The sequence below is a fragment of the Micropterus salmoides genome, unplaced genomic scaffold (genome assembly GCF_014851395.1).
Source record: "Micropterus salmoides isolate LMB-PRFRI ecotype aquatic unplaced genomic scaffold, ASM1485139v1 Ms_hic_scaffold_12, whole genome shotgun sequence".
NCBI lineage: Eukaryota > Metazoa > Chordata > Actinopteri > Centrarchiformes > Centrarchidae > Micropterus > Micropterus salmoides.
This window is the reverse complement of record NW_024040263.1, coordinates 33,038,753-33,058,539: the sequence shown is the minus strand read 5'-3', so window position 1 is coordinate 33,058,539 and position 19,787 is coordinate 33,038,753. Positions and strand designations below refer to the sequence as shown.

Here is a 19,787-nt window from a genome sequence, read left to right as displayed (position 1 = left end):
CTCAGACGCTATAGCCAAATACCATTTATGAATGTTTGCTGTAAGGAGAGTCAATTAAGAAGTCGTCTTTTTAGCAATTTAGCAAATAACATTTACCAACTAATATGACTGCAACTGTATTCACTAAATAATGTAAAGGAAGGCCACTTTATAATCCATCCTTTATAATGTTTTTTCATTGCCCAATACTGCATTGCCTCGGAGCAAGTATAATTGAGCTCCTTATCTAGATTTTTCCCCTGCTTCACAGAAGGAGGTTTAAAATGAGCTAAAATGATTTCATACTGTCTATATAATTGTGCAATTACACAAATGTCTTGTCTTAAGTAACGTATGACTGACATCTTTTGCACAAAAGCTCACTGTGTGAGTAAGATTATAGTTGTAATTACAGTCTACATCAGAAACCATTTTATAGAATTCAATATTATATTTGTCTCTGCATGTACTGTGTGCTAAAAGTAAAATATGTGACTGTCCCAAGCCACTAAGAATATCAACTAATATAATGTCAAACATACCTGGGTTTTACAAGGGAATACGTGAAACTGTATCCTTTGAAGGGGGGGGGGGTATTGTACCCATTTTATTCTATGTTTAATTCTTCATTTTTTTGGATCCAGCTACAACATACTGTGCAGAATGACAACCACAGGAAGCTGGATCACTGCCTTGCATACAGATGTTCACTGCAGTGACACTAATGGCTGTCCAGAAACCTTAAAATATAACTCAACAAACAAACCAACTTATAATAAAAAGGAAAAACAGCCAGAGATCAACATAACTTACACCAAGTTTGACTTTCTGACCTATATTTTTTTGTAACCTTTGATGGAAAAGAACAATTTAGGGAGCTTCCCAGATCCGCAGGAGGCTTTCATTAGGCTTTCAAGTTGATGACAAACATCCAGCATTCAAAAACTAAAAAAGTGAAGCTATTTCCGATGAGCCAGTGAACAGCATACAGATATAAGTACATGAAAGACTCAATCAAAGCCAGCTGTGAAGCAAAAAAACAACAACGCTATTTTATCTGAAAACATCCAAGGGTGCTACCTAACAGGCAAAGGAAATAAAGCCATTGTACGTTTGGCTAATCACAATATTAAAATTCTGAAATCTTCAAAGCAACGGTAATGGGGCATGTTATCAGGGCTGGCAAAATGATAGAGAGGATGAGAGGAAAAAACAGAACATATTCCAGATATCTCAAAATAAAAAAGTTCTGAATAAATACATGAAATAACCTCTCACTGAGGTAGCCACAGCTCCACAGCACATGAAGAGGGAAGCAAAGGATGAAGGTAGGAAGAGAAAAAGCTAGTGATGAGTAGAAGAAGAGAAAAGAGTACAGTACCTTTTACTCTAATGTCCGGATTGTGAGCTTTGAGAAGGAAAACAGAAAGAAAGAAAAAAGATAGATGGAAAGAGAGCATTTAGTCCTGAAAAATAGGCAGTAGAATATTTAGAAAATTAAACCTCCAGTTTCAGCATCAGGGAGGGCATTCACGAGAACGGTTCAGAGGTTCAGTCAAACAGAGAGGGATCCGTCATATTAATCTGATATATAACTCATTAACATATGGTATGGCCAGTGAGTTTTCACGGTGTCTAGTTTAGGAAAGATCGTTGGTATGTAATGTATGTAAGCTGGGATGTTTCCATGCTGGAATATGAAAATAATAAATCAATGAAAATGGAAACAATTCTCGGACAGTGAGGTCACAGATTCAAAATGTGACAAATGTGATGCTTAGAGATGGAGGACAGAGGATGAAAAGAGCGAGCCTGTATGAATCCCCTCCCCAGCCATACAATCCATCTAAACAAACAAGCTGTTTGTTGGCTAAGCGCTCTAAATAGATTTCTCCTCATCTCACTGTTGTTATGCACTCGTCGTCCTTCTCTCTGTGTGTGTGTGCCTAACTGACAATAACTGAAGCCAATTTGCAGCTCTTTCCCAGCAATACTGTAGCTGTCTGTCTGTTTGACAACAAATAGCTTTTTAAGTGAAGGGTTTGGTGGTGAGCTGAAGCTGCCACAAAGGCCCTGCTACTCATTTGTTTCACTGTTGGACTATCACAACACAACAGGACGGTCTCTCAACTCGCCATGGATTCTCACTTAAAAAACACACTCCCGTTGTCAGTACTGTAGATACGGAGCAAAATAAGGAATCGATCAACACTAAGCAAGAGCTGTTCTTTAGCGGTTTGGTCTGTATTTTATATGTCAGAACAATCCAGCTAAATATCCGAATGCAGACACATTGTGGGGACTCGCCTTCCTTTTGGGGACAAAACCAAGTCCTCATAATGTAACGCATTACATTTGAGGGTGAAGGCCGGGCCTAATGTTAGGGCAAGTAAGGTTAAGGTAAGGTTAGGTTCAGGTTGGCCAAGTAGCAGTTATGGTAAAGGTAATTAATGCCAATGTAATGTCCTCAGAAGTGATGGAAACATGACCTGACCATGACATGACCCTTCTGAGTTGAGTTTGCATGTTCGTCCCGTTTTCTCCGGGTTCTCTGGCTTCCTCCCACAGTCCAGAGACATGCAGATTAGCTTAACTGGTGACTCCAAACTGCCCATCGGTCTGAGGCTGAATGGCTATTTGTCTGTTTGTGTTTGCCCTGTGACTGACTGGTGACCTGTCCTGGTCTACCCCGCCTCTCACCTGCTGTATTTCCACTACCAGTACCAGCTCAACTCGACTCGACCGCTGTTTTCCATTGCAGATAGTACCCAGAGATCATTCCCCTCAATGTAGCTGGTCGCCATAGCAACGCCACACCCAACTGCAGCAACGTAATGTTCAATGCACATCCAAATCCACATTGCCGCTTTTAATCGTTTCAGCCTCGGAACAGATGAGGAATACTGGTTTGACCTTCCTGAGAGAAGACTGAACATGTAAGATTCAGTCCACTCTTGATTGAAAGCTCTGTTTTCTCTGTCTACCTTTCTCTTCTTATGTGAAATTATTTCTCTGATTCATCTAGTCTCTACCCTGTGTGTGTGTGTGTGTGTGTGTGTGTGTTTCACTCGCTGACTAAAGTCGGAATAACTTGATTGGCAAAACCAGCCAGTCTTTGCATTTAGCAGCTACAGAGCCAGGTATTTCCCTCAAGAGCTGGTGGAGACCAAACAGAGCGGAGAAGAGAGTGAATATTGGACTAACATTCAACCGTTGGGACAAAAACACAACTCTGGAGTATTTTCCAGAGTTAATATTTTCTCAGTTCTAGTGCAGCAACCTAGACGCACGCACTAATGACTAGAAAAATCTTTAAAAAAGTTGATTTATATTAGAAAAACGATGGAATATTCTATAGACAAAGATTTTTACAATGCTGGTAATTGAAACAGCCTGTTGGGCTAACCCCAGGTAAAAAAAAGGAGTTGATAGCCTTTCCCAGCGAGATGACCAACCTTGGGAAACACGAAAGGACAACCTGGATCTCACGGTCACTAGCAGCGATATTGTAACTCCAGTTTCACCGAATAACAATGATAACCAACACAAACAAAGCAAGTCCTTACGTAATGCCAGATTAGAGTGTAACTTTATCATTTTTCAGTTAAAAATGGTTGGACAAGTCTCTGTACAGAACATAAATGATTTTCATCATGCTCATTTCACAAAGTTCTGGGATACCAGTGACGAGTAGTAAAACACTTCTTAGTCACAGTCTCACTCTTCCGTCTTACACTTTTTTCTTTACTGTGTGTGATCCACTCACCGATATTGCAGTGTTCCCCTGTCCATCCTTGGTCACATTCACACTTCCCCTCCTTACACACTCCGTTCTTGCTGCACAGTGGGTGGCAGGCCTTCTGGTCACACACAGTTCCTGTCCAGCCCTCTTCACACCGACACACACCGCCATAACAGACGCCATGGCTGCCACAGTCCACTTCACACACCTCTGTTGGAGAAAGAAAGAAACATATTAATGCACATGCAAACACAGAAACACAATGGTAACTACTGCTTTTTTGCTGCACTATGAATCTGGTGTTGGTGGCAGCAGGGCACAGCACGGCTGACACTAGCTACAGGTGCATCTCAAATATTTGAATTTTGTAGAAACGTTCATTGTTAGCACCACAACCAGACTGAGAGATCAAATTCTCAGAAAAACTTTTGATTTTCATGATCAGTAAGCCGTAATCATCAAGATTAAAACAACAAAAAAAGGCTTGGAATATTTCACTTTATGTGTAATAACACACTTTACACAGTTCATATTCAATTACGGAAGAAAAATGAATCTAAAGTTTAGCAAACTAATATGAGAACGTTGGAACGTGTAGAATTGAAGGGACTCAGATGCAACGAACATGTGCTTCTGCATGAACTGTCTGCGTGTGGACACAGCGGTTGCCGTGGTCACACGGCGAGTCATGACAGCAAGTTGAAAGAAATTCAAACATCATCAACCCAAATGATCCCACCTCATCGCGAATCTTCGATATTTATAAATAGCAGCGATCATGCAATGTCTTAAATTCATGCAACATTCAATTTGCACTACAGTGAGCGGATCAGAAAGCAGAGCAGTCCTGGCTCAGACAGCACGGATTCTCTTCCAAACCACACTGACCTGTCCAGACAACCTGAGGAAAAATAATTGAAAAAAATAAATAAATTCCATTAAGAGCCAAACCTTTTCCCGCAAGTCTGTCCCTAATTCACCTGCTTCTGTGAAAGTGGATGTGTCCTGGACTGAACGGTGTGATCCTGCAGAGTGCCTGAGCTGTGCTTTATTGCGGCTAGCAAAATAAAGAGTAGTTAGGTAGCTTTAGATAGAGGAATTAAAAAGTCTGTGTGTGTGTGTGTGTGTATCTTAATCAAGTCATTTACCTCGCACAGTGTCTGCTAATGAGTGCATAGAATGGACTGAACTGCCGCAGGGTGTGTGACTGTTTATCTATGCATGTGGGTATGTTGTGTGTGTGTGTGAATGTCAGATCCTAAAAGAAGGTGTGTGTGTCTGTAATTCATTTCATTTGTGTATCTGGGCATGTGTGTGTTTTATAAAGAGACAGCATTTACTGGATGTGTCTTTGATGGTTCTGACAAGACAATGCTCAGTGTAACAGCCCAAGGCAACACAAATAGAAGTGAGAACACACACTCTTTTCCTCTTGTCTTTGTTTTTATGTCAAGCCATCTGTTACTCTGCATTCCTCCTCCAGTTTTTTCTCTCACCTCTTTTTCTACATCAGTGTTCTCACTTTCTCTCTCCCTCCTCGCTACAGCACTCTGTCCTCACCAGCAAAAAGACAACGTCGGTCATGTGTTGAAATGACAACGATAACGTACGTTTAGGCTTCCGTTTGCTGACAAGTGACCTCTTATGGCCGTTAAAATTATGACAGGAAATACATGACGTCATGGCGATTCAAAAGCACTTTTGGAGGAGGTAGGGGCGGATGAATGGGTCAACATAGTATGTGGACACCGCTGTTTGTTTCCCAGAATCAATATTGGTTTCTTTAACAATGACAAAGATCTTTCCCTGACATTAAACAAGTAGTTTTTGCGCCTAAAGCTAACCAAGCATGCAACAGTGGCAGATCAGAAAACAACCACATGAAATTGTAATGGTCATATGCATTTTGGAAAGGACTTTTTAGGAGTTAACTTGGGGAGACAGTGGGTCTCTTCAAGAACCTTTTTGTATTCTTATCCCAACTTTCTCTCTTCTTTTCGTACGGTGGGCTTCAGATAACTGTGTAAATGACCCGTGTAAACATGATGAATGCTTTCTGTGTGTAAAAAAAGGGTTGGATCTGTCTGAGTAGTTGCGGCTTTAACAAGTTTCACATTTGCAGAAAAACAGCCCGTGGTGATCTAAACCGCAACAACAACCATTCATCTGTCTCTGCTAATATATCAGCACGCTGTCACTCTCTGCCAAAGGCCCGACACACTGAGGCATCCAAAGGCCACACTTCCAGCTGACCTTATTATATACAGAGACAAGTTAACCTTCAGTTACTGCATCAATTAAGTTGTTTTGCAGCTTGCAATGAATGAATAAACTGAATGAACGATATAATGAATGAACACAAAACCAAGCCCCCTAATCCAGTCCAGCCAATGAAAGAAAAGCATCACTCAAGCAAGTGAGGCCTCTAAACTATGAGGTGTCTACACTTTACTGGTTGAAAGTGCACATGTGTACATGTTGCTTTGTAGAAAGAGCCTCTTTGGTCCGTTAGTTTTGCAGGATGTGTTGGAAAATGTTGCTGTGCAACCCTCTGTCCCGCCTAATTTTGGAGGAAATGTAATTGCTGCCTAGGGTATTTTAATGTTCCTAAACCGAAGAGAAGTCTGGGTGAATGGTTGGTGTAAAAAATCACAGTCCTTGAGACACTGAGCGCGTGTTTGAGTCCTGTATGTTGTTAGATGCAGGCAGAAAAAACACGTTGGTTAAGGTTAGGGAAAGATGGTGGTTTCGGTTAAATATTTTATAACATAAGTCAATAGGTCCAGTCTATGCTTCAGGTCAGCATTGACATTTTAAATAATTAACCGAGAGCAAGATATTTTCCAACCTTAACCAAGTGATTTGGGTTTCCTAAATACAATAATTGTTAACTGTGTTAACACTGTATCGAACTTTTACTGAGTGGATGATATCCTGTGTGGCATGGATGTGATGTGTCCTCCAGCAGCTGAGAAGTGTGGTAAACATTAAAAAACAAAGTGTAACAAAGAAAAGAATCAGACTGGAGAGAGATCAGTGGTGGGAGGTGGGAGGTGTTGTGCTATTGGCAACGTCCACAGCCCCTTAACAAGAGACTTTCAGAACAGGAGAGCCCTCTAATCTACTCTCGCTTGCTTATCTCTTACTTTCTTGCTCGGATCCCAGAGCCTACAGAACATGCCGAAAGTTGGCATCCAGCCAACCGTTAAAGACAGAAACATGCACCAGTCTGTGCCACGTCTGTGTTCCAACACAGGAAAAAAAGTTACAGTCTGCAGGTTTTGGAGTGTTTGAAAGCCTAGAAAGGGGCTATACAGTCCATTTACCGAGGTGAATGTAATGATTGGATGAATGAATTAAAGTTAAATTCTGCTTAAAGTGAGTGTTTAGAAGAAGATATACTTTATTTAATCCCCAGAGCAGGGGGCTGGCAGTCAGCGCGGCGCCCCGAGCAGTTGGGGTTCAGGAGCTCGCTCAAGGCCTGGCACCTCTCCAGCTACCAGTCCACAACTTTGGTCCGAGCTGGATTCAAACCAGCAACCCTCCGGTTCCCAGCCTAATCCTTACAGACTGAGCTACTGCCTCCCCGTCTGGCGCCCCAAGAGACACTCTCCTGTTTGCAGTTACCATAAACCACAGATGCAGGGTGTCTAAGTCCTCCTGGGACTTCTATTTTAGCTTCATTTCATTGGCTGCCGGCTAGTTTAAAATATGATTTAGAGATGTTACTGACTGTTGGTAGTCTGGAGTCTTAAAGTGCTTTAGCCCCTAGCTATGTCACTGACCTTGTAACGCCTCACAAGCTGAGGTGTGAGATCCTCAGGCAAGCTTCTCCTGGCCATTTCAAACTCCTGGCTAACTTCTTAAAGTGAACATGTTTCTGCACTATCAACCTTTAAATAACTCCTCAGAATTATGTTGTCTGTGTCTTTTTCACCTTACAGTACGTCTAGTTAGTAGATTTACAAGCTAGCCCATATTTTCTGCCTGTTCCTCAGGGCTTGCACTGTTATCTTAATTATGCTCTGCTCTGTAATTGCTTTTTTGTTTTCATTTTATGCTGAACATGCTCCTTTTCATCCTCTCTTAATGATTCTGTAAAGCACTTTATTTAACACTGTAAAGCTGGTTCTTATAATGTTGCGCTATGATTCCATTTTAAGTTTTGTTATAGATTCTGTAAGAAATGAGAAATAAATCAAATGGAAAGAAAATCTAAAAGCTGACAGATCATTACACCATTAAACGTGACACACACCTAAAGAGCAGTCAGGCCCGGTCCAGTTCTGGTCGCAGGTACATGTGCTGGTCTCCGCGTTGTAGGTGCCGTGACCTGAGCACTGGTCCGGACACATGGCCTTGACAATCTCACAGCTGGCTCCACCCCAGCCTGGCTGACAGTGACACTCGCCGTGAATGCAGACCCCATGGGCCGAACAACTGGGGTCTATGCAGTCCACTGGAGACAGAGAGATGAAGAGAGAGAGTTAACGATACACCAAATAGTGTATATGATATACACACACGCTGTAAACTAAGGCTGCGTTAAAGAACACATTTCAGTATTATTCCTGCTGTGAAAGCCTTTCTTTTTAACCAGAAACTGAAGTCTCGTTCTCGATCTGGAATCCGGTGAGAGGCGAGTTGTTGCAGGAAGATGCCGGTGGACATGTGAGTCAACTTTGACGAGAGGAGATTTTTGTGTTGGAGTAACGCTAGGAAGTAAAGTCTCGCTAGCAATTCCTCTACATACACTACATACTCCTCTCTCCGGTCCAAGCAGCTCCTCAGACCAAGTTAAGGTCAAGTCTGAGTGTAGTCAAGTCACGAGTCAAGACCAGAGATAAAAATCAATCTATCAACCTTACACAAAATAGATCCGGTCACACAGTCAAATTGTTACACCCTGACTGTGAAAGGCTGATGAGGTGTGTATTCAGGGCAGGGGCCACAGTTACCACTGAGGACTCAGGGGTCATGCCCTCGGCTTCACGTCCTACACACAAATTGCACACGGTGGGCTGTGAACCTTCACAAACCGTTCTAATGTAAACATCTAATTAATTACTTTAATTTAATGAATTATTTAGTAGCTATCCATAATGTTGTCAAATGTTGTGCTCTAGTAAACAATTTGATGGTGATGATGCAGCAAAAAAGTTAACATATTTAATGTTTTTACAGCAACACTAAATCAAAGAATAAGTCACAAGTCATTTCCCTAACATTTTATTGTTTGTTTAAAAAAAAAAAAAACTTTTTAAGGATACATGTTTTACACTTCCTGGGAATATAATCCAATTAACCTTATTACCATCCTGCACATACGTTGTGTTAACACCTTATTTTGAAAACAGGACGTGACATGTGTGTCCTCCATAGCCCGTAGTGCTAAATTCACCAAGTCTGACGCAATTTGATAAATTTTGTACGTGGTGCTCCTATAGCCTCTCTTCAGGTCAGACTCTCATACTGCAACACTTGCCTCTGTAACGTGAGAAAGTGAGACAGAATAAAGTCTCTAACCCGCCCATCAGCTCGCTCTGCTTTACCATAAAGGCTCAAATACGTGTGCAGTCCAAATTTAGGTGCGTTTAGCTTAATCCAGTTCTGACAGTGGAAACGCTCACTCAAAGCTGTCAAACCGTTATGTAACGTTACCATAGTACCCCAAAGGAAAAGTCGGATGCGAAAGAGCGTGCGAGCTTACAGCAGCGGTGCAAAACCGCATAGAGGTCTTTAATATTATGAGGAGTGTAAAAATATTTTCTGTTCATTTTGAAACTATGGCGGGCCGCCATTGTTAATTAACGGGAAACACTGTTGCAGTTTGGTGAAATCCTGAAATCACAGACCAGCTTGCTGTTGAATCTCTTACATCCTTTTTTTGTGGTAGTTAGTAAAAATGTTTTTCTGGGGATTGGACTGGGGCGATTTGGACCACAGTGTTTTTAAATTCAGAACACCCTGTGTGTATCTATGCTTCCATGATTTTGATAGAGATGGTCCATGATCAGATAAAAAAAAAACAATACATATGAATTTATAACAATATAACTCACTTTGATTCAAAGCTGACATGATTTAATTCAGCTGTGATTTGATGTTTATTCAGCATGTGATATTTTACTTTTTATTATTTATTAATTTATTACTTTTTTTTATTTATTATTTCAGTGAAAATAGTGGCTGGTCGCTCTGTGCGCTGTTTGAGCAGGCCATTATACAAAAAAGACAGAGAGAGATGGGATGCCTGTTAGCTCACCTGGCAGAGCTAGCAGAGCACCGTGGACTAGGCTATAGTCCTTACCTCAGATTAGACTCCAGTCATCCCCTCACTCTCTCACATTTCCTGTCTATAGGTGTTCTATCAAAATAAAGGCAATAAAGGCCCCCAAAATAAGAGGGATGCGCCCACTTTGATTATGCGGCAGCCCACACCCTTCTCCTCCTCCTTTTGTTGCCTTTATACAACGCCGCTCGTCAACGTAACTTTTTGTGAACTGATTGTTTGTGTTTTAAAAGCTGTTTTCAGTGTGTCAAAGTATAGAAAAGAATTAAAGACGATATTCCAGCCTTGGCCAGACAATAAAGTGGTATTCTATTCTATTCTATTCTCCTCAGCTAATTCCAGACTCGTCCTCCCTACTTCACCTGCAGGTTAACTTTCAGTGTCTTCACAACAATTTGCATGTGATATCTGTCATGGAAATCCTGCGTAGCATCTTTGACATCATTTTCAGATTCAGCAACAAATGAGATTAACACACACATATGGACAGAAGCAGGGTGGAAATGTGTGTCTGCATTTGCACACGTATAGAGATGAGTGTCAAATTCTCCATGTTGTAGTATGTGTGTGTGTGTGTGTGTGTGTGTCCGTCCAACCAGCGGATAGCAAATTAGTATTGATTAGTATAGCGTAGCGTTTGTAGATTTTAGCTGATACTTAAAAGCAGGTCAGAGGGATTATGTTCTTGTAAACTTTAAACATGACTTCAAACCTACAGTACTTGACATGTACAGTATACCTGTGACAAGTACATGTTATGTAATTGGTGATATTCATGTAGGAATAACAGAGACATATCAGAACATGGGGTGAAAACGGTTTCCTGTTTCACAGAGCAGCAACATTACAAATCTAAACCTGGGAAACTATACATTGGGGTATTTTGGCACAAAAAACACAAACGCTGTAGTAAAGATTAATAGCTGTGTTATGTGCACATGTGGGGGGGGGGGGGCATGACAGCATCGAACTGACATAACAGTTGTTAATTATCCATCTGACACTGCATGACATGACAAATAAACTTTGCTTACATGACATTTATTGAGTGTCATGTCAGCAGCACTAACACGGGTTAAAATGTGTAAACTGTGAAACCGATTGTGAAATATTATCCAGTTACAACAAACCACATGGATGTTTCTGTTTCAGAAGTAAATGTCATGGGTAGCAATACATGTGCACTAAATCCATTATTTATGTTGACATTTAATTATGTAGTGATGTCTTTACCAAGTTACAGCATCCTAATAAAGGGAAATGATGCAGAGCAGTGCCAAAATGCCCCAGAGCAAGGTGGCCAACTACTGCCAATAACATAATATGTTCCTTTTTGTGCCTGTTCCTGGAGGAAATGATTCTTACCTTCCTCACAATTATCGCCCTTATAACCAGTATTGCAAATGCAGGTGCCCACAATGCATATGCCGTGTCCTCCACAGTGGATGTCGATGCACTGGTTGGCTGGCACGTCGCACTCAGTGCCTTTCCACCCGCTGTAGCACTGGCAGCGGCCACGGGAGTACTGGCCATTACCACTGCACAGCACTGGACAGGCAGCTAGACCACACACACACACAGGCAGGAAGATGGATCAGTTAGACAAACTAGCTATTAGACTGATTAAGTTGGATACTTGAACCCACAAAGTTCCCCTTAAGCTCCCAAATGTTCACACAGTCAAAGTCCACAGTGTATGTGCAGACTGGGATCACTCATTACTGTCACAGTTTGAATTAGGCTTCAGCTTCTCAAGGGAATACTATTTAATGACTCAGATATTGTACAGAAACAGAAAGTCAGTGTTACCTGGAAAATACAGTGTGGTGTTCAGATTAAACCAAGTTTCAACCTGCCCAGCTGAGTGGTGAAAAGACAGCTACGGTGTCTCTAATGGCCACTAAATGTTCTCCAAGACAACTGTACTGAAATCCGTGGGAAAATGCCCCAAATTAATCTAAATATTTTAAGTTACCTTTTCTAACATGCGTCTGGGTCTAGATTTTGAGAACCCTAAATTCTCTTTTAAAGTGTGAACAAAGATGTGTTTTGGCATGGCTTTGCTTGATTTATGTACCTGGTATCAAAACAACTTAAGGTTACGCAAAATACCTGAACGCACACGGGTGATAACCACTGCAAAAAGGATTTTAAGGCAAAAGGTCAGCGGTTTCCTTTGATAAAAGAGGAAGCAGGTGGAGAGGAAGAGAGAGAAACTAACCAGTAACACAGCACAGCCTCCAGAGTGTGCAGGTCACTCTCACTGTTTGGATAATAACCTCCCAACTATTACTGCCTCTCTACGGGTAGCAGTGTGCGTGTATGTGTGTTTACCTCGAGAGCAGTCAGGCCCTAGAAATCCTGGGAAACAGTGGCATATTCCTGAGAGACAATCTCCATTTCCATGACAATTCTGAGGACACTCCATAATTGACTCTGATTACGAGAGAGAGAGAGAGAGAGAGAGAGAGAGAGAGTGGTTAAAGGTTTAAGGTATGAGGTAATTGGCAAGGCTGGATTTGCAACTGAAATACTAAAAGAAATAACACACACACACACACACACACACACACACACACACACAGCACGCACAACAGAGACCGGTCCTCTGTGGTTGCCGTAGTTACAGCAAGTCAGTCCAATCAACACATCCCAGCATCCAATCACCCTGTTATACCTAAATGGCCATTTCCTGTGCACACAGTCACACACACCTTTCAGGCAGAACAAAATGTCCAACAACAACTAAATACTCTCCTCTGCCTCTCCTTGCACATACTCGTGTTAGAGGAAATGCGTTGTCATTTATTGAAAATGACATCTGCTGTGGTGAGAGTGCTCATCCCCGGACATGATGGAGGTTTCTCCCAGCTCAGGTTATCAGCTATATCTGCAGGTTGCTTAAGCCGCAAGTCAAAATGTCATGATGTTTATCGCACAAATGAATTGGGTGTGCCTTCACTTAGATCTCTAAAAGCTAGAGGACTGTCCTCTGTCCAGCCACATGTTTCACCTCATTAAAGAATCCTTACTCTTGACATTTTACAGCTGGGTCTGAAAGATTTCTGCTTTGCACTGTTCGACATTATAAACATATGCCGTTTCTATTTGAATTCCTGTGATGGCGAGCTGGTATCGTCCAGGTTGAACTGGTGGGGTCATGTTGAATGGAACATGCGTACTGAAGTGCACTGACAGTAACTCCCGTGTCTCACCTATGATGATGGTATTGTAAGAGACTTGTTCTGTGTTGCGTCCATCATTGTAAAACGCCAGATGCCAGATTCCTGTGTCCAGGTACTGGATGAAGCCAGCCTCGTGCATGTTCACCGAGCGCGCGTGTCGGGCTCCGCCTCCAGACTCTTCCTCGTGGGCGCCGGCCGGGTGTGTGTGTCCGGCGTCCGTGTCACTGAGCGCTCGTTTATCTTTGGAAATGAGGCGACTACCGTCCAGTAGTTCCACAAAGTCGTACTGGAAGACAGAAGTCCGTCAGTCCATCTGAACAACTCGCCAGATTTCCATTAAGTTTTGTATGATTAGTAGAATCTTCTAATGACAAACTTAGATGAACACAAAGACATTTACAGCAGCATCTTATGTGCTTTCCTTGTCTGACTCACAAAGTGCTCATGGTGGGAACTGTCGGGTCTCTGTTAATAATATTTAAAGAGTAGGCTACAGTCTAGATCCTGCTCTATATGGAAAGTGTAATGAGATAACTCTTGTTATGAACTGGTGCTTTATAAATAATATTGAACTGAATTGAATTATTAGCTCATGCTACTCTAACACACACACACACAATGACCAGACAATGCTTGATGGGTATGGAAATCCACACTAAAGGAAATAATGGGAACTTAGATGGATTAGTTTATGACACACACACACACACACACACACACACACTTGTCTATTATCTGTGCTAACGTTGAGCTGTGATAGGGGTGGCATTGTATGAAGCTGTCTTTTACAGATAAGTGGATTAGTCCCTTGATAGAAGACACAATTCACCACACAGAGATGTAAGTGTAGTCAGGGATAGCTTAGGTTTGTAAGAAGCTTATCTCATTCATTATGAACTAAGAATCTATAAAGCACTTGACCTAGTCACACTTTGCAAAGTTGCAAAAGGGATTTGGGATTGTGACATTTTGGGAGGCAGAATTTTTCAGCACTTGTTAGAAGCAGAAAGGCCAGAGAATTGTGGACGGTTGAGGACTTCTTAAACGTTATGTCAGAGATCTCAAAACAGCAGCCACTGATCTGATTAGATAAGATTTCATTTTAGGGACACAGATGAAAACACATGTTTAGTGGCTGCTGCAGTTTGTGCTGGTTAAATCCCATCTTCAACAGCAGTAGACTCCATTGCTGACCTAGCTTATGTGAACAGCTGTGCCCTTTACTTGCTGTATCATATTGTTTCATACGTCATCTTATATTAGCATCATGACAACAGTGTTACTGTTAGTTTGACCATGGCATTTATTTCACACATAACTATCCTGAAGGTCCAGTTTGATTTGCATAAGCTTTCTTTCTTTTTTCTTTTGCAGATGAGGTTCTGTTTTTGCTCATGTTCTCAGTTGGTGGTGATATTATGTCCCGTTCAGACTTGTGCTGTGTGGAAAGTAATATGGAAATGTTTCTAGGTCAGACCGAATCAGATTTCTGTTGTGACATGACTTATTGTGACATGAGGCCACCATGTTAAATTGTTTTGTGTTCTCTGCCATCAGATAAATGTAAAGGGGGGGCATGACTGAAATGGCCTTTAGGCTAAATAAAATAGGTTTGCTAAAGGTTTAGTCTCTATAAACTCCCTTGTGATTTGCTTGAGCTGTACAAATAAATTAACATGTAATTGTCCGTGCGTGCACATGCATGCATTTGTGAAACCAACCTGTGTGTGTGAGGGCAGAAGGCCTTTGCGTCCATAAACCCCAACAAGTGCATCTTTGTGGACCGAGATGTTGAATTTCAAGAACTGCGGTTGGTCAATATACAGCTGGGACCTCCAAAACACACCTTGGATAAAAAATAAAAAGAAGGTTCAATAATCTCTGAAACAGTTGAAACATTCTAACCTTCACAAAGGCAGGGTCTGTTGTGTTAGACTATCCTAGTTTTAGCTAGGTGCACCTAATAAACTGGCATCATGGTTTGTTGAGTTTGTTTTGCCGTGTGTGCACAGCGATCTGACATGCTTACATGCGTGCATGTGTGTGTGTGTGTGTGTGTGTGTGTGAAACTAACCAGGTGGGACATCTTGTATGGCTCGTCTCCCCACATCCACCTCTCCCGTGTCTATGGTGTTGTTCTCTAGAAGAAACATTTTACCTGCAGAGAGATAAATAGAGCAACAAAACCGGCATTCATTAAATGCATTTTGTATTGCACGCGCATTCTAAGTGCCGGGTTTTATGTCAGCACTGTCCTGATTGATGCGTCCTATCCTGCGGGAACCTTTGGGCACTCGGTTCTTTTCACATTTCACAGAGACAAATCTTTGAAACCATGCCTCAGTGTGTAAGCCCTGGGAAGGCTCACTGTTTTTGTCTGACAAAGGTGCCTGGTGGGTTATTAACCTAAACACCAGAGACACTGTGACAGAATGCATTATATCATAACATTCAATTCAATTCAATTCTGTGGCTAACTTGGGCATCAACACAGTTCACAGTCTGAACAGTAACTTTGCTACATGTTGTCATGCATCATGTCAAACGAAAAGAATTACTTACCCAAGGGTTTGCATAGGTTATTCATATTACAAGTTTGGTTAATATTAGGCTAGTTAAGGTAATGTTCTGTCCAGGGTAAATTAGAAAACTTCACTCACAGTTATCTCAGTTGGGATTCACTGTAATTTACGCCTTTAGTTTCCATCCAGTGTGTGTGTACTGTGGACCTGGACTGGTTCCACTGCTGTTCAAAGTTTGTAATTTCAAAGGCTTTTCCTGTTCAGAACACTGAACTTTAACAGCTTAAGTCATGACATCTGGACAGTAAAGCAACACTGCCTCAGATGTGTGCGTGTGTGCGTGTAATATTTATGGCAGTCTAAACGTTACGCACATCTGTTACACTAATATGAGCTGCACACACACACACACACTGTCAGCAGGGGCAGGCCCTTTTGTTTCTAACATCTGCAGGAGCCATAGAGGACGACAGTAATACTGTTCAACAGAGGAAGAAGCACAGTTTCTGCCTCCTCTTCATTCTTATTCTGTTCTTAATTTCTCTTAATTAATCAATCAAATGTGACCAATGAGAGCGAGCTACCATCACATATGTTGACCAGAGTCCTTTTACTCTTTTTTTTTTAGCATGTTCCATCTTTGAGAGAGCGGAGTGGTCTGGAGCTGCTGACAGTTTATTGCCATGGAAGGATCTTAAAAGCTTTGTCAATGGAAGGGAAGCGTTAAGTTTATCACTTCCCCATTCCCTACATTTTCAGGCTAATCTTCAAAAGCCTTCCAGGAACCACGATTCTTACCGCCTTCACTGAATCCACAACGGTTCCGTAACCTGCTTTTCTTCCTTTATGAACTGGAGACGTACCCGGGTATTGTACAGCTTCGCTTAACTCAACAGTGTAACGATGCTTGGCTAATTGGCACAGTACTGTTAGCTTTTGATCAAGGTAGGCCTACATGTACTGATCGTTTCATGGTGAAGGTGAGGTTATTGTGTTACAGAGACTTCGCATGCATATATTTCTAACGCGGCACCGTTACACAGATCACATGAATATAATTCGATTTGGCCTTAATCACAACCACACACAGTGGAGAGAACTTTAAAGCTGCCGCTTTATTGTGCTTTCTTGTCTGCAACACGTATGTCCATGCTTGTGCACGATGCTGATCAAACAAACACACGCACATTCTTTCTACCATGCATCTGACACACAAACACACTTTCCTTCTAGTATTATTCTATTATTATATATATATATATATATATATATATATCTCATATAAATAATAACAATATTAATTAGCATGAGGTTGTGTTAATACTTTCATCCATGTGGAGAAGGGTTAGCATGTTTTAATATGGGGTCTTCATCATGCGGAGCAGTGTCCATTAGAAATGAATATTTGCAAATTTAATACGTAACTGATCTTGAAAGACATTTATTTGCCCTGTAATAGTACACAAACACTTAAAACATAAATAAGAACCCACATTATTCTATCGGATTTGGGCCTTCAGCTCGCGACAAAACTTTGACGGTGTTGTCATGGTTACACCGTTGCAAATGGCAAATCGCTAAGTGTGTTTGTTTACACCGCTGAAATTAAAGTAAATAAAGTGTACATTTTTTATCAACGTTTTTTTCACACTTCATTGGATACAAAATTTCAATCCCTACATCTGAAAACAGGATTGCCACAAATAAAAGCAAAGAAATTAAATTAGTAGAGGGGATTACTTGAATACAATTACTTTAAAATTCATTTGTAAGTCTTCACAAATAAGAGGAGATCTTTGTTTAGTAAAATAAGCATTAACTTTATAATTGTAATTTTCTTTATTAAAATACATTGCTTGTAAAAGTCTACTCGCTGCTTTGAATGTGTTTTAAGATTTATTTTAGTATAAGTCTGTTTCACACAGCCTGTTGCAGCCGTTGCAAGAAATGGTTTCATTTTTCTTTTTCTGTGGGGCTAAATATTACGAGCAGATATTTTGGTAATTAAGTTAAGTTGAATATGTATTTGTTTATTATAACTTTAGGTTGCATTTGTTTCTTTTATTAGTGAGACTGTTCATGTACCACCCCATCTTTATATACAGCATGTGGGCACAGCTGATGAGGTGAGTTTTTTTAGTAACTTTTAAACTGAAGCTGTGGTTGAGATCTTTCACCTAAATTTGTCACTTTTTATGGCGTGATTGGATTTTTGACTTTCACTGCCTAATGAAGTTAATTTAGAACAATGTTACGAACATTTTTGAGCGTGTTAAATAAATTAATGTGATTATTGAAATGACTTGATCTTGAAAGTGAGTTGACCAACCACTTATTCAGTGCTTTTAATGTCGAAACGCCGACATACAGCTGAGCAACACGTTCATATCATAATACTAATAATAATAATCTTTATTTATAGAGCACTTTTCAAAACAATGTTAAAAATGCTTTCACAAGAGCAAAGAAAATAAATATTATAATCCTCAGCCTGTTGAATCTTTCCTGCAGTTGGCAGCTGCAGCTGTGCTGTTTCACTTCTTATAGCTTGCTCTTGGTTTGTAAAATATGACGCTCTGCTGCCAGTAGACTTGTCTGTTTTTGTGATTTGTCATCTGCTGCAAACACCAGCCCTTTTATGTGAACGCGCTCATGGCTGGATTGGGAAACCCTGGGTTGATTTACCGTGTTGATAACCAGCGTGGGCGTGGTTGTTAGTGTTAATGAAGGCAGATAACAAAAACGATCTTGTTGCTGTTGTTTACATCCGCCCAGATGAAAATTCAAACAATGCACTATAAAAGTATTTCTTTCTGGGCGTATACATGTATATTTATATATAGATTTATGTAAATATCTTTGGTTTTATTTATTTTATTTACACTTTTATAATGTATACAGTATATGTTGTGTGTGTAGCATAAAAGGGCTATAACCTGTAGAGCAAGTCTGCAACCCTGTGTTGTAAAATGACAAATAAAAAATGTCAATACTACAGCTGAGGTTTCCCTCAGGCATCTAGAGAGACTTCTATATTTTCAAGTGATGTGAAATGGCTTTCTCCTTACTGCTTCATGGACATTTCAAAAGCTTTTTGCCAACTTTTCTCATATCACTGATTGGCTTTCCTGTCAGAAGAAGGATCACAGTGTGTTCAAGCAGGATCTCACCATTGTCTGTGGACACCATAAAGGTGTTGGGAGTTGTATCTCTTCCCCCTCCGTTTTCAAATGCTCCATATCCCTCACTCTCCTGAAGCTGCCAGTTTAGACCAAACAGGTGCATAGCTGCAGAGAGGAGGAGGGAAAGGAGGAGAAAATAAGGAGAGAAAGACAGGGAGGTTAATACAGTGTGCAAAATGAAAAGGAGGTAGAAATGAAGAGAAATGAAATGATGGCAAAGGAAGGACAGTGAAGAGAACAACAAAGGGAAGATAATGCAAAAAGGAATGGCGAACAACAAAAGTAATGGAAGGTGGAGAGAAAAAGAAAGAAGATAGAAAGGGAGGGGGAAAAAGATGTGAAATGATGGAGGGATAAAAAGATAAATAAGATTAGGGGATAAAAGAAAAAATATAAAATATGTGCATCTGGGTCACAAATAGACAGAAGAAGAGAGAAAAGTGAATGTGTGTGTGTGTGTTTGCCTGTGCACTCAGGGCTGTGTTAGACATACTGAGCATTAGCAGTATGCTTTTGGAAGCTCACAGGCTAGGTATGCAAATTAAATGGGCAACTGCACATTCCACACACACACACACACACACGCACACACACACACACACACACACACACACACACACACACACACTAGCCCATATGGAAACACATACAGTTTAAACAAATATCTAGCCACACACAACTGACACAACCAGTTTTTCTGTCTCTCACTTCTCTCTCTCTCACACTCACACACACACACACACACACACACACACACACACACACACACACACACACACACACACACACACACAGCAGTACCTAGAGAAAGACAGACTGAGTGTTCGCATCAATGGAAGCCTCCAGCAGTTAATCTGACATAACACAATTTATTCATCTAACCCA

General features: G+C 40.9%; 1 protein-coding gene across 6 annotated transcripts in view; it reads right to left on the bottom strand.

Moving 5' to 3' along the window:
• tenm3 (teneurin transmembrane protein 3) overlaps positions 1 to 19,787 on the bottom strand; it is an 824,111-nt gene that overhangs the window by 81,242 nt on the left and 723,082 nt on the right. For all 6 annotated transcript variants that reach the window (XM_038714618.1, XM_038714620.1, XM_038714619.1 and 3 more), the window contains 8 exons: positions 18,891 to 19,007; positions 15,273 to 15,356; positions 14,920 to 15,044; positions 13,229 to 13,484; positions 12,348 to 12,449; positions 11,379 to 11,573; positions 7,980 to 8,180; positions 3,746 to 3,931 (listed from right to left, as the gene is read on the bottom strand). In XM_038714618.1, the coding sequence (XP_038570546.1) occupies positions 3,746 to 3,931; positions 7,980 to 8,180; positions 11,379 to 11,573; positions 12,348 to 12,449; positions 13,229 to 13,484; positions 14,920 to 15,044; positions 15,273 to 15,356; positions 18,891 to 19,007 (1,266 nt within the window). The remainder of the gene's footprint in view (positions 1 to 3,745; positions 3,932 to 7,979; positions 8,181 to 11,378; positions 11,574 to 12,347; positions 12,450 to 13,228; positions 13,485 to 14,919; positions 15,045 to 15,272; positions 15,357 to 18,890; positions 19,008 to 19,787) is intronic.